Source organism: Bicyclus anynana, chromosome 12 (genome assembly GCF_947172395.1).
Source record: "Bicyclus anynana chromosome 12, ilBicAnyn1.1, whole genome shotgun sequence".
Taxonomy (NCBI): domain Eukaryota; kingdom Metazoa; phylum Arthropoda; class Insecta; order Lepidoptera; family Nymphalidae; genus Bicyclus; species Bicyclus anynana.
The window spans coordinates 7,163,850-7,179,105 of record NC_069094.1 but is presented as its reverse complement, the minus strand read 5'-3'; the positions used below and the strand labels follow the sequence as shown (position 1 = coordinate 7,179,105).

Below are 15,256 nucleotides of genomic sequence, written 5' to 3'. Positions count from 1 at the left end.
ATAGAATCACACAAATACAGCGGCACCATGGCATTTTCAGGGATGAAAAGTAGCCTAGAAATTGCTCAGTTTGCAATTTGAATCCTGTATCTTTCGTCGAAAGTCGATTCAGCCGTTACAGATAATAGGCTGGTCAAACAAAAAAAAAATAAAAAAGTTAGTTTGTGTGGTGTAAATAAGTATTTGAGAAAACATATTATATACTTATTTTAAAATAACGATTAAATTTTATTTACCTGTTACGCTTAGGCATTCGCAAGAAAAACCCAAATTCCTGGAATTCTAAGATTGAATCCCTTTTTTATAGTGTCGGTAACGGGTTGAAAGTACCTTACCACAGGAGTTTTACAATTTATATTGCAACAGTGATCGCTTACATGAAAATTGATCTTTTTCCCTTATAAGGTTTCGAATTCTTCGCCCGACCACAATATTACGATCCTACCACATAATTTTATACCCCTTATTTGTTTACTGTAGGGTTGATACGTGTAACTAAGGATTGAAAAAAGAAAAAATGGAATGTAAAATAATTAAGTACCTACCAGCGGATGTATGGATGTATCCATGTGTGGATGTATGAGGAACCAGAGTTTGTATCAAGCGCTATGAATTTCCTTTCTTTGGGACGGCTTACTGTCGTCAAAACTATATTCTTCGCCACTGGTTCCTACGATCACTTTTGTTGCTTTTAGGTACGTTCCTTTTTCTACTAATCCATTAATTACGGGACATCCTGTATTTTAAATTAATTATCAAAATTGTAAACCAACACTGAAATCTGAATACCATATCAAACCTATGTCACAAGGGTGAGATGATATTCAGATTTTGATAAAATTTAAAAATTACTATTTGGCATGTTTGAAGATTGTTTTGATAAATTATTTTCTAAAAGACCGTTAATATTTTGCGTATAATTTTTTCATTGTCTTTCAATTTTAGAATCACCTATTTTTTTCTTAATGTATCTTCTATACATATATGTATGCAATTGTTATAGAATGAAAAAAAACATTGAAAACAAACCATGGAATTATTTTACCAATTGATCCTAATATTTTATAATTGGTTATAATTCTATTTAATACCTCATTTCTGAGAAAATGGAGGCTTTGACACGCGATAACGTGTAGGTACCTATTAAGGTACCAAATAGTGTCAAATTAGAGGTCACTTCATTCAAAAATCCACTGCTGCGTTCGACAGTGCGGCGCCACTTGTACATGCGAATTTTCAAAATACAAATCTCTGAGAATTTGCAAACACGCCCCGAATTCAAACTTCGAATGATGTAAATGTCCTTCGTGAATATATTTGCAGTTTTTGTATTACGACTTCAAAAATTATTAATAAATTCCTACCGGGATATTCCGTCAGGATTTACGACGTAAAGATATTGCTATAAAACCGCAATATACTCGTAAAATCCAATTAATATTTATCCCATAGAAATACCTCCCAGGAAAGCATCAACAATATTTACTGTATACAGGAAAATCCATTCGTTTGTCTTAGAAACCGCAAAGGTTAAGAGTATTATATAAATTAGGTAAATTTTATACACAACAATTACGTTTTATTATCTTAATACACTTTTTAAGGTTCCGTAGCTTTTTAAGAATGAATCAGGTAGCGAAATATGGATTCATTTATCATAATAAGTATCACACTACTATTATAAAGGCGAAAGTTTGTGTGTAAATGTGTATGTTTGTCTCTTTTACGCTGCGGCTACTGAAGCAATTTGGCTGAAATTGCTTCAGAAATGGAAATAGATTTCAATCTGGATTAACACATAGGTTACTTTTTATGGAAAAATCTATAGTTCCAGCGGGATTTGTGAAAAACTGAAATCCACGCGGACGAAGTCGCGGCGTCCGCTAGTAATTAATTATAAATTGTTTTTTGCACTCCTACGCATTCAAAACTATAAGTATTTATTATTAGTCAGATTTGCATTTATTTTTATTCCATACAATTCCCTTGACTATAATCTCACCTGATGGTAAGATGCCATCTAAGATGAAATCGAGCTAATTTGTTAGGAGGAGGATCAAAATCCACACCTCTTCAGTTTCTACCGTGCCGGAACGCTAAATCGCTTGGCATTACGTCTATGCCGGTAGGGTGGTAACTAGCCACGGTCGAAGCCTCCCACCAGCCAGAACTGGACCAATTAAGAAAACCTCAATCGGCCCAGCCGGGGATCGAACCGAGGACCTCCGTCTTGTAAATCCACCGCGCATACCACTGCGCCACGGAGGCTGTCAAAACATGCATGCAATAGCTGAATAGAAACTTGCATTTTGCATTATTTGTCTATTCTTAATATACTTATACGTATCTATACTAATATTATAAAGAGGAAAACTTTGTTTGTATGTTTGTTTGTTTGTAATGAATAGGCTCAAAAATTACCGATTTAAAAAATTCTTTCACCATTCGAAAGCTACATTATCCACAAGTAACATAGGCTAAATTTTATTTTGGAAAAAATAGGGTTCCCTAAGATATTTGCGGTTTTCGGACACAAGGTGTAAAATATCCACCAGAAAAGTTACTTATTTTGCGTACGCTGCGTCGCGGGCGTCCGCTAGTGTCAGATATAGGTAGTGCACAAGTGTTCTTAATGTAACAACCATGGTGTATTGAACCTGTTTCGCCACATACACGTGTAGACAATGTTTTAGAAACAATACTCAATATCCCATTACTATTGTTGTGCGGTGGTGTAAGCGCTGTTCCGTCTATTAAATTATCCAGTTTGTTGTGAAACGCGATTGGCAATGGCAAAACTTGCCATGGAGAATAGAATTATATAACCTGAGTTTACCTATACCTTATCTACTCTAAATACATTTTACATCTATACTAATATTATAAAGCTGAAGAGTTTGTTTGTTTGATTAAACGCGCTAATCTCTGGAATTACTGGTCAGATTTGAAAAATTCTTTCAGTGTTAGATAGCCCATTTATCGAGGAAGACTATAGGCTATATATTATCCCTGTATTCCTACAGGAACGGGAACCACGCGGGTGAAACCGCGCGGCGTCAGCTAGTCTTGATATATAAATGCGAAAGGTCATTCATTACGAAATCTCGAAAACCGTTTGACGTTCAAATATGAAATTTAGCAGGGTTAAGAAAACAGAAAAGATTTTACGAGAGGGCCGGATTAAGGAAGCCTAATGCACGCCATTGACGATCAATTATTCTCACGTTTCTGCAGCACCCACGACTATAACTGATCGTGTAGTGGTCGCTGCATGCATGACGGCTCGACTTATGAAACGTCTTCGCTGCCGTTTGCGCTGCAGAAACGTGAGAATAATAAGTATCTTCCTATACTGCCTGTAACACAGATAATATGTTGGTACCTTTAGTCAAGTGGCATGTAGATTATCTTTATACGATCGCAAACGCTTCGAAAACTATAACTACTAGTTTGCGATCGAAGAGAATCGACGTGCCACTTGGCTACAGGGTATGATATTCTTATTATTCCATATATATTTTTTTATTTTACTGGATTTTGACGGCCTCCGTGGCGCAGTGGTATGCGCGGTGGATTTACAAGACGGAGGTCCTGGGTTCGATCCCCGGCTGGGCATATTGAGATTTTCTTAATTTGTCCAGGTCTGGCTGATGGGTGGCTTCGGCCGTGGCTAGTACCGCAAAGACGTACCGCCAAGCGATTTAGCGTTCCGGTACGATGCCATGTAGAAACCGAAAGGGGTGTGGATTTTCATCCTCCTCCTAACAAGTTAGCCCGCTTCCATCTTAGACTGCATCTTCACTTACCATCAGGTGAGATTGTAGTCAAGGGCTAACTTGTAAAGAATAAAAAAAAAAAAAAAAATCAAGATTGATTACAAGTGATTATTATGTGCAACTAGTACGAAATACGATGACAAGCAGGAGTAGAAGACATTTTACGTGATGTAAACCTAAGGATATAAAAATCGTTAAATTGTACACTTATTATAATATGGTTGTAATTAAAATAATGATGCTACAAGTATTTTCCTTCTTTGTATATAATTAGTAGTATTATAATCCCTATCTTTTCCGCTGTTAAGAGTAGAAACAAAATGATTGAAGCGGTAATTCCCTGTGTTGGGTAATATATCATTTAAGATATCTACCTGCCAGTTACTTATCTGGTTTTATTTTGGTTAAACACATAGGTAACAACTCTACACCTACCTACTGTATAACCTAGGTAAGGTATTTTTTTTATTTATAAAATTCTAGCGCACGCCCGCGACTTCGTCCGCGTGGAATTCGTGGAACCATGGATTTTTTTCCGAAATGACAAGTAGTCTATGTGTAAATCTAGAGTAAAATCTATTTCCATTCCAAATTTCAGCCAAATCGCTTCAGTAGTAGCGGCGTTATTGTAACAAGCATCCAAACAAACATCCATACAACTTTCGCGTTTATAATATTAGTAGGATTAAAGGTTACTTAAGCTCATTACGATTATTAATATGTAAGTACCTATAAGTATTTAAACCTACTTATTAAATATTTATCAATCTAGGTTTTTATAGCTTGGCAACTTCGTTCATAACACTCCCGATGTTGCGCGTAGCGATGAATGCAAAACCAATCATCACGGGGCAATTCTAATTCTAATCCATAATCATCATAGATCGATTCTCCCCTAGATTCCCCAGATAAAATTGTAAAGTATAATTTTAAATTCTGATTTCTGAGTTTTTTGTCTTTATCTTCAGACCCGGTAGCAAAATCGCTACAAATAGACAATTAACATTTATATTTAACAAGTTAAATATAATGCGTGTTTATAATTAGACACGTTTTATAATTATAAACAATCTGCAGGGGGCGTGATAATGCCAATGTCACACTAATTAGACCCTTGACTCCCAAAAGATAAGCAACGGAAACGTCCCGCCACGACGCGTCGCGTATAAAATGAAACTCATCGTGAGATTGCATCGTTGTTTACTGAAAGTTTTTAAATGTTGATATGAGTATGAACTTGTTTACTGAAAGATTTATATGAGTAATGAAACCTTGTGCCGTAAGCTGAAATAATAAGTAATTTTTATTGCAATACTAACAGTAATAGAAACATATTTGAACTTTGAAATGTTTTAGAACTCTCTCGCGCGTAGTGAATACCTACCTTGTTTTGTAACCAAGAGGTTCTGATTAAGGCCAATCGGTTTTATAACTTAGGGTAAAGATAGTGTAATAACTTAGGGTTCCGGTGATATGCCGCATAGGTAGATTGTGGGTGTATCTAATTAGTGGTATGGTAAGGCTAAATGTATTAGCGAAGTGGCAAAAAGGCAGGACACCGCAACAGAAAGCTCGGTGTTGCTCAAACTCTACACAAGGTGGACTGACGACGTCAATCAACTATAACAAATAATAAGAGTAAAATAAGTAGAGGTTGTAGGGAGTCGCTGGATGCTGGCGTCTCGAGACTGTGGTGTTTCAATGTTCATACAAGAGGTCTATGTCCAGCAGTGGACGTCTATCGGCTGATATTGATAAAGATGATGATGATGACAGTGATGATGTATAGCAACAATATTAGGATAAGGACGCCCGCCACTTCGTCCGCGTGGAATTCAGTTTTTCACAAATCCCGCGGGAATCATGGATTTTTCCGGGATCAAAAGTAGCCTATGTGTTAATCCAGAATAAAATCTATTTCCATTCCAAATTTTAGCCAAATCGCTTCCGTAGCCGCAGCGTAAAAGAGGAATATACCTACATACTTACACACAAACTTTCGCCTTTATAATGTTAGTGTGATTTATCTACAAGTGATTCTTCGAATTTGTTGTTACATGCAGGTAGGAAACAACATTTAGGAGTTCCACTTACTAGCAGTTTCGTTATTGACGTCAATATTTATGGCTATCCAAAATAAACAGTAACACGGAAAACCAATAAATATCTGTATATGGAACTGGAACGCATATTTTCGCTATTTATACCTACCTAATAGTGAAACTAGTTTTTTAGGGTTCTGTAAATGAAATAAACAAAGGATGGTTATCTTTTGCATTTAAAGTCAAACAATAAGTCTGTCAGTTGATAACTTATAAATATCGACTGTTTTTTTTTTGTTTTATGCTTTGCAAGTTAGCCCTTGACTACAATCTCACCTGATGGTAAGTGATGATGTAATCTAAGATGGTAGCGGGCTAACTTGTTAGGAGGAGGATGAAAATCCACACTCCTTTCGGTTTCTACAGGACATCGTACCGGAACGCTAAATCGCTTGGCGGTACGTCTTTGTCGGTAGGGTGGTAACTCCCACCAGCTAGACCTGGACCAATTAAGAAAACCTAAATCGGCCCAGTCGGGGATCGAACCCAGGACCTCCGTTATTAAATCCACCGCGCATACCACTGCGCCACGGAGGCCGCCAAAATCCACTGTATTAAAAAGCACAAACTAAGCCGACCAAAATTCGACTTAAGCGGCCAACCTTATCTTCTCAGAATACAGAGAAGTCAAGAAGTCACGTTCAGCCGTCATTATAAAACACGCATGGTGTACAAATTGTACCTGTATAGCACGTCACACAAAACGACATAATAGGTACACAGAGTGACAATTCGCTTATTTGTGAAATTACACCAAAAAGGAGTAATTTCAATGGCTTCATTCCTATGCGCGATCACAGTTTCTGGAGTTTTCTGTATTCTGAATCTTGATGATTGATGATTATTACTTAACACATTAAAAATAGTGCATGGGTGTATATACAAATACAAGTGCACTCTCTCGTCAGTACTTTGACGATACATTCTGACAGTCAAATATTTGCTGACAGATGATGCAATGAAACGATCGGCAAGTGACAGGCATGCCCCCACGCAGCATTGATGTGGTTGTAGGTTTTAAAATTACAGGCATATGAGGCATAACACTTAATTATATAAAATATATAAGAACAAACAAACTCTCCCAAATACCAAACACAGCTTACTTTCCGATTCCAGGCATTTCCAATAAGTTGTAATTAGTTTTACTGACCTTACCGGTGATTTGATGGGTCATCATGGGATAAGTTAAGAAAGGCTATGCATTTCCTCGATGACACCTGGTTTAAGGCGCTAGTTGAAAATCAGCGCTTTTTCGGTTCTTTCTCGGTCAAGCAGCACTTTGCTGAGTTGAAACGTTTATTCAAGGTTGTGCCAAACATCAAAAAGTGGTATATGATGCTTCCAATGGGGTTTGATCTTGATATGCCCAAGTGGTTGAGACGTCAGACACTATTAGTGAAGGAATAAAGATGTGTGGCACAACTTTAAAATACTTAATACTCAATAGCTTAACGATAAGAGCGGTCGGATTCATTACCGAGGGGTGGTGGTTCGATCCCCGCCCCGTTGGTCTGTTGCCGTACCCACTCTTAGTACAGTATTTTTCGACTAATTTGAGGAGAATGAGAATATTGGTCATATTTAAGATATGGCAAATATTCTTTAAAAAAGTTGTCTTTTCTCTCTTTCTTTCTTTCATAGGTATACCAATAAGACGGTTAGTAACATACTGTACACAAATTAGCTTCATAATTGGATTAAAATGCCTTATCATTGCACTTATCGAAACGTAACAGGTTTTTAATTTAAAGTATACAAAATTAAAACTTGTTATTTATCATGCTATTGCAAATATAACGTTCTAGATAACAAGAAAAATAATGTGGGGTGACGTTTTGTACGTATAATTATTATCTTTGTTTTGGAAACAAAGTTTGCGTGCGTCAATTGTGGCCTTTCTCGTTACCAACAATATCTGCTGATGAAATATGTTTGTCTCCCAGCTGCCGTTGAGGTTTACCGCTGAAACGGTTATTCGCCACCAAATTACCAAAACACGTGCTTTATCTACGGTTAGGTGAGGCACCTACGAGTAAATTTACGATAGCTAGAATTGTGGGCAGAGATGAATAGGTTATTGTGCTCTGCTTTATTTACAGTCCTTGAACGAAGAATAATAGAAAGAGACGTGATAGTCCAGTGGATATGACCTCTGCATTCTATTCGGAGGGAGGTTCAATCCGGTCAGGGGCATTCCTCCTCCAACTTTTCAGTTGTGTGCATTTTTAGAAATTAAATATCACGTGTCTCAAACGATGGAGGAAAACATTAGAATTTTCTCAATTCTCTAGGCGTGTGAAATCTACCAATCCGCATTGGGCCAGCGTGGCGGAATAAAGCCTAACCCTTCTGAGAGGATCCTGAGAGTTGACTCGTGCTCAACGGTGAGCTGAATATGGGTTGATAATGATGAAGATGAATAAAATATACAATGGATGCTTTAAGTCCTTCTGTACCAAGCCTTTGCTGATTAACACCACGCGTTCAAAAGACAGATGTGTTCTTACTATAAAAATCCCAGCATGACTAACGTTTTCATGCTGCTATGCTGGAATGACGACTCCGCACCGAAAAACGTAGTGTTGGTCAACCCCCCACTAGATGGACGAAGGACATCAAGCGGCTTGCATAAAGACACTGGATGCTGGCGGCTCAAGATTGTTGTGTTTCGAAGTCCATACGATAAACCCATGTCCATCGGCCGTTAATGATAAAGTCAATGACCAGACGAATGTCTACTTAAAAACTGTGTCAACGCAAGACACAATCGTTTCTTAAAAATAATAATGGTCTTAATCTCGTACTTTTTTTGATTAATGGAAATCAGATAACAACCGACAAATACTTTGATATAATGCTTAATACAAAGACTGCCCTTCGCGGCTACAAACACAGGCATAATAAAGGAAGGTCTAACAACAATGTCGTGTAAAAATTCCATGATAATCTTCGTTTCCTACCTGACGTTGGTAGTTCCGTAAACGTTAATTACACTTACGCATAACTTCCGGCTGAAGACATTTTTTACTACACTTGTCCGGAAAGTAACTTCTTCCTTTTCCCAAAACGTGTCTTTTGCACGTCTTTGGTGTCACAATTAAGTGCGAGCGGAAAAAAAATGTTGCCTTAGTTGCTCTTTTAAAATTTTTGTTCAGTGCAAAACAGGCAGGCAGGAAAACAAAAGCGACTTCGAAAAATTAAACTTGTTCATGGTATTGGTGCTTTGTAGTTTTAGTTCAATTTCATCATTCGTTCATCATGATTTTGTAGTTAGTATTGTCGTGTACCTGTTTGTTCACTTTACCAAGTATTGACCTGATAAACTTGCAAAACAAATATATATTTGATCAATGAATAATTAATCATACCATTGTTTGCAAAAGAACATTGTACTAGTTTGGCAACGCTATCTAAATCTGACAAAACAATCTTTTTTTCTCTGACAGAAATTGTTATATTGTCGAATTTGGGTTGTTCACTAGGTCATCGTTTTTTTGATGATGATAATAGCAAAATTGGTAATTCATTGCTCATAAGACTCTTATAGAGTAAACTTGAGTCTTTTCATTATTTATTTAATGTTGATTTATTTATTAATTACACGTTATACTTTTATAATGCATGATGTTTTCCATATCAACATTTCCATTATGTTTAATGCTATATGTTTTAAGTGTGCACGCATTCACTGGCATTGTTTTCACGCATTTTTTTTATTTCAGAATCGGATCTCACCGGCCTTTCACATGTTGGTAAGTGGAATCACTTCACATTCATGATTCAGTAGAAACCAAGGTGGTTGGTGCATAAATTGCAACTGAGACTTATAATGAAGAGGACGTTGTTGGAACTCTAAATTACCTCTGTATAAGTTCTTTTTTATTTCCGTTATAATTATCTTTTGTTATTTGACAAGTTAGTACTTGACTGTGATTTTACCTGATGTTAAGTGACGATGCAGTCTAAGAGTGAAGCGAGTGTATATAGAAGATGTACCTACAGTTGTATTCTACCCATGCTTCTAACTATGCGATATCGTACTGGAACGCTAGATCGCTTGGCGGCACGTTTTGCCCATTGGATGGTAATTAGGCACGATCAAAGCCTACCACCAGACGAAAATGATACTTCATCTGAATTAAAACATCCTTTCTTCAGCATTTAGGTACTTTTACGTTATCCGTCCGAGCTTTACTGAAAAGCTCTACATCTGTACTACTACTTTCTTGGAACTACTATTATATCTAGTAAATATATGAGGAGATCCGCAAAAGAACCAAAGTCACTGACGTAGCTCAGCGAGTTGCGAAGCTGAAAGTGGCAGTGGGCAGGGCATATAGTTCAAAGAGCCAATAGAGTTGCTGGTCCCAAGGTGCTGGAATGGCGACCCCGCACCGGAAAGCGCAGTGTTGGTCGACCCCTCACTTGGTGAACTGAGGACATCAAGCGGGGAGCCGCTGGAAGCTAACAGCTCGAGACCGTATTGTTTAGAAGTCCATGCAAGAGGCTTATGTCTAAAAGTGGACGTCCATCGGATGTTAATGATGATAATAATGATGATGGTGATGATGATGATGATGATGATGATGATATGATATCTAATCTTAATTAATGAAATTGTAAAGTCTATCAGGGCGGATGGTTAACTAGCTCTAGAGATAACCATATGAACAAACTGATAAGCAACAAAAATTAAAAACAAAAAATTGGTTCTTTACGACAACCCTTAAAATTATGAACGAACAACTTTATCTTATCTTTCTTCTTAGTTCTTAAGTTAGTGAAACTGCAATTCAGTAGCTCACTGAACTGCAGTTTCAACTTTACAATCCAACGGTTCATTTAAAATAATCGTACGTTGTAGTGTCTGTCAGTTTTAGCTCTACAGGTTCTTCTAATTTGATTGAAATTTTGATTAGCGGTTTTAACTGTATAGTTTTATCTGAATAAAACTGTACGGTTAAAACGGATGGTCTGTAGCCCGGGAAAGAAAAATTGCGCTTGCCATTACTACTTTCACAATGGCCAATCAAACCTTCACAACTAAAAGATACACAGTTAATCTTGCGGCTGGAATTTCCTGTGTTTCAGGAAGCTTAGGTAAGGTTTTAAATTTAGAATTTACGATGCATATTATTAAACCAACAGCTGATAATAGATAAAACAGTTATCTTTATGAGAATACCTGTTTATTATATTCTGTTTATATATTAGTCATACGATTAGTGAGAAATCAATGGCGCTCATCAAGATTACTTTATAGATGTATAATCTCATCGAGATTGTATTGCTATCATAGTGATAAAACTATTTTTGTTTTGTATTGTTATGCAGTCATATGTCTAATAAACCTATGATTCATAATGATGCAAAGATATTATTGTTTCGTAATATTTTATGATATAATTATTCTATTTGATAATAGTTTGTCCACTGAAAACAACTATCCAACTAAAATAATTTGCATATCTGCTAAAGCTGCAGAGTTTGTTTGTTTGAATGAATGCGCTAATCTCAGGAACTACAGTTCCGATTTGAAAAATTCTTTCAGTATTAGATAGCCTATTTATTGAGAAAAGCTATAAGATATATATTATCTTACGGATACGGAGGAACGGGAACTACGCGGGTGAAACCGCGCGGCGTCAGCTAGTTGCGAATATGTCCAAAGTGGAATCATACGTGGGTTTGCTTCTATAACATCTTTAGTTCCTGTATTACAACGTGTGAAAAAATGGAACTTAAAACAAATTTATAAATAATGTTGAAAAATAAGTTTTTAAAATTTAATTAAATGGTAAAATGTATTTTTTCAATTATGTATAAATTCTTAAGTAATGTAATTCGATATAAAAAAGTAAATTATACACATTATGTATAAATATATTAATTTAGATTAATTTAGAGAAAGTAAACATCTTCGCATACCTAAGGGAAATTAATTATGTTAGCGTTAAGTACAAAAAAGCGTTACGTAGTTTTTTCTGCGCACCTTTCACTGGCAGATAATATTATACTTGTGTGCGAGTAATTTATTGTGCATTTATTACTTGAAAAGTAATTTTAGTCAGAACTCACACCTTTTTTTTAGTCTACTTCGAAGTAAATTTGAATCTTCGTTACAGTTACCCAATCTACTTTATATAATTTCCTAATGTGTTTCATTAGAGGCTATGCACCTTTACTACGAAGGATGTTTTGACCAATTCAACGTACAATAAATCAAATACAAACAGTTAATTCTCAACGTAAACTTGTATTACTCATCTCAGTTTAATAAAATGATATACAATCCATTGCTGCTTTTATGAACTGCGCATGAATTGATCAATACCATCAGGGTAAAGTATATTAATCTTAACATTTATCTTCGTATTGATGTTGGTGCAATGTGGATTGTAATGAATACAGTTGGTTTAAAATATAGACAGTTATTAGCGGTAAGTTGCATAATACCGTTCAGTTAGATAACCTGTCAATCAAATACTGATTGGGTTTAAGTTTTGGGAGTTTTGTAATGAGTTTTGATTTCGATTTTTTTGTGTCTTAATAGGTAGTTAACCTGGATTTGTTGTGTTGTAAAATCTAGATACCTTTGTACCGGTGTAAACTATGATTAACTTCAGTAACTCAATAGTTAGGTTCAATTAGCACAGGTTAAAAATCAGCGTAGATTGATTTTGAAGTATGCTTTTAGCTTAGTTTGTGATGTACTTAACATAATATTTCATAGGAAGATACAATACAAGGTACTGGGATAAATTGATTTAAAAAGATTATTTACTTCGTAAATGAGTCTCTACATATTTACTCGTAAATATATACTTATTAGTATTTTACTTAACACTACAGTGATTTATAAAAATGTTCATATTGAATAGGTTTAGACATTGAAATGTCAGCACCATATAAACAATAACATCTTCCGTGATTTAATTTTTAAACATGCCAATCATTTTTCACATTTGATTTGAAACTTGCCGGCTTATATTAAACTAATCAAACAACATTTAAATTTTAGAATTTAAACTATCGTGAGTGTTAGTCATGAGCTGGTTCTTGTAACGCGGCACGATTCACGTGTTTGGATATGGGCACGAACATATGTTTGGAACGAACGTCCAAAAATCAGCTCATGACTAAGGGCCCCGTATGCCGACCTTATATCACGTGAGTTTTAGCCGTGTTTCATAATCAATCAACATTTAAATTATCATTTAAATTTAATAGATAAACAAGCCTTAAACTAACTTATAGCTGTATCATTGATATTTTTAATTAACATCGATAAAAAATGTTATAAAACATTAAAGTATTTAGTAGAACGAAATCCTTGAAGTTTCGAATGCGCCTATAATTAATTTACTAAAAATAGTTAGCCTCTAAATACGCGAGACTTCTAATAAAATTGGGCAAAGTCATGAACAAAATTAGGTATATTACGTCCGTTCGTTCTACTGTTTCATGGTTATAGTACCTACTGTATGACACGCCTTATTATTACTAGCAGCGAGCGTTTCAATTAAAGCTCGTAAGGGTAATTGGTGACTGTAACCTCGGGACGACAATACTTTAAATAACGAACAGAATAACGTTATTTAAAGAGAAATTTGAGCTCAGAATAATAGAAATTGTGATTAAATTTATGATCAAAAATATCGTACGTCATTCAAAATATTTTAACTAAAAAAATATTATTATAAAACCAGAAAAGCCGACTGCTGTAAAATATGAACAGAAAAAAGAGAAAAATATAAAAAAAAAATCGACCGTAAGCTTTATCAATTGGTAATTAAAATAAATACATAAATATATAGTCCATTTGGTCAAACTAAATACTTTATGGTGCCGCATGCAGTGAAATTAGAAATTTTGACGATTTTTTCTCTACCTTCCTACGGTCATTACGGTAACTAAGTATTCTTTTTCCCCGCCTAGAATACAATGAAGTAGGTATTTAGTTTATATAACTGGAGTATATTAAATGTAGTTATTTCATATTTCATTATTATTTGATGAAGTATGAGTACAATCGAATTTTTAAACATAGTGATACTTGTTTTTCTCTTTTTAGTTTTTAATTTTTTTTTTATTTATGTATCAGAACGATTGATAAAACGTTTTTATCAAGATGTTCTAGAATACTAGATTAGGCCAATATCTAAATGATTAAAAAATTTGCGACCTACATTCTAGAATCGTGACATTTTTACAAACTTTCAGCTTTAAATGTTACTTTCGGACAAACTATTTAAAATAATGGTTCATTCAAAGATTACACAACTTATTTCACCACTGGTAGATAAAAGCAACTGTTAGTGTTAAATTATTCTTTGGTGACAGTTTCATTATTATTTACCTAATTCATAGGATTCCATTTGGCTTAGTCCCAGAATTGAACCAACCATCATTTAATTACAGGCAATACAATTTTAAACCATAGAATAAATAATATATTGTTTGGCTTATTTTATATTGTATTATCGAATATGTAATAATAATAATAATAATAATAAGGCGGCTGGGGTTCCGTGGCAGTTCGCTCGCAGGCAAGATGCAAAAAGCGGTCTTGCTGGACTCGGCTAGGATAGTCCGCCGGTTTCTTCACCTGTCGCCCTGACCCCCGGCCGTTTGGTCTCCCTGCCGGGGTGAATCCTCCGCCCGGTGCATATATGTATTTATGTAGCGTATATTTATGTTTATTTATTTTGCGTATTTAAGTAAGTTTATTTATTTTCCTTTTGGCCTTATATATATGTTTATGTTGTACCGGGCGTGAGAGTAAAATGTATCAAAATAATAATAATAATAATAATAGATAGGTAAGAAAGTAAAAGGATAATAGGTAATTTATTAAAAGCTAATAATAGTATGCAACAATAGTAAATATAGATAGTTTTGAAAATAAAGTCTAATTACATTAATAAATTGAGAATTTTAATTTGAAAGACTGTATTCAGTGAATAAACAAATATGAAAAAGAATAAAGACTAACTAACTGATAAAGAAAACTAGTAAGAAGAAGTAACGGAGTAAGAGGTATATTACTATTATTATTGTTAACTAGCAGAGCCTCGCGATAAAGTCTATGTTACTCCCTCATATTGTAGCTTTCTATTGCTGAATATTTTTTTTATTTTTGTCCAGAAGTTTTTGAGTTTATTAGTTAGATCCAAAAATACTAATCAAAAGTAAACTAATATCTATTATTTCTTGCATTAGTTTATAATAAATTAAAATGTTAAAATTGGTACTTATACTTGCGATTCTAAAATGTATATAATTATTTTGGTTACAATGTACCGGCTATGTCCACTAGACTCATAAAAAACGTATGCTAATAAGAGGTGAACCACGTACTAAGATAAAATTTTG

The 15,256-nt window shown here is 35.0% G+C and overlaps 1 protein-coding gene across 3 annotated transcripts in view; it reads left to right on the top strand.

The window, feature by feature from the left end:
• Positions 1 to 15,256, top strand: part of LOC112042839 (uncharacterized) — a 224,165-nt gene that overhangs the window by 127,413 nt on the left and 81,496 nt on the right. For 2 of the 3 annotated variants that reach the window (XM_024078008.2, XM_024078010.2), the window contains one exon: positions 9,604 to 9,633. The exons of the other annotated variant lie outside the window; for it this stretch is intronic. In XM_024078008.2, the coding sequence (XP_023933776.1) occupies positions 9,604 to 9,633 (30 nt within the window). The remainder of the gene's footprint in view (positions 1 to 9,603; positions 9,634 to 15,256) is intronic. 3 annotated transcript variants of the gene reach the window in all.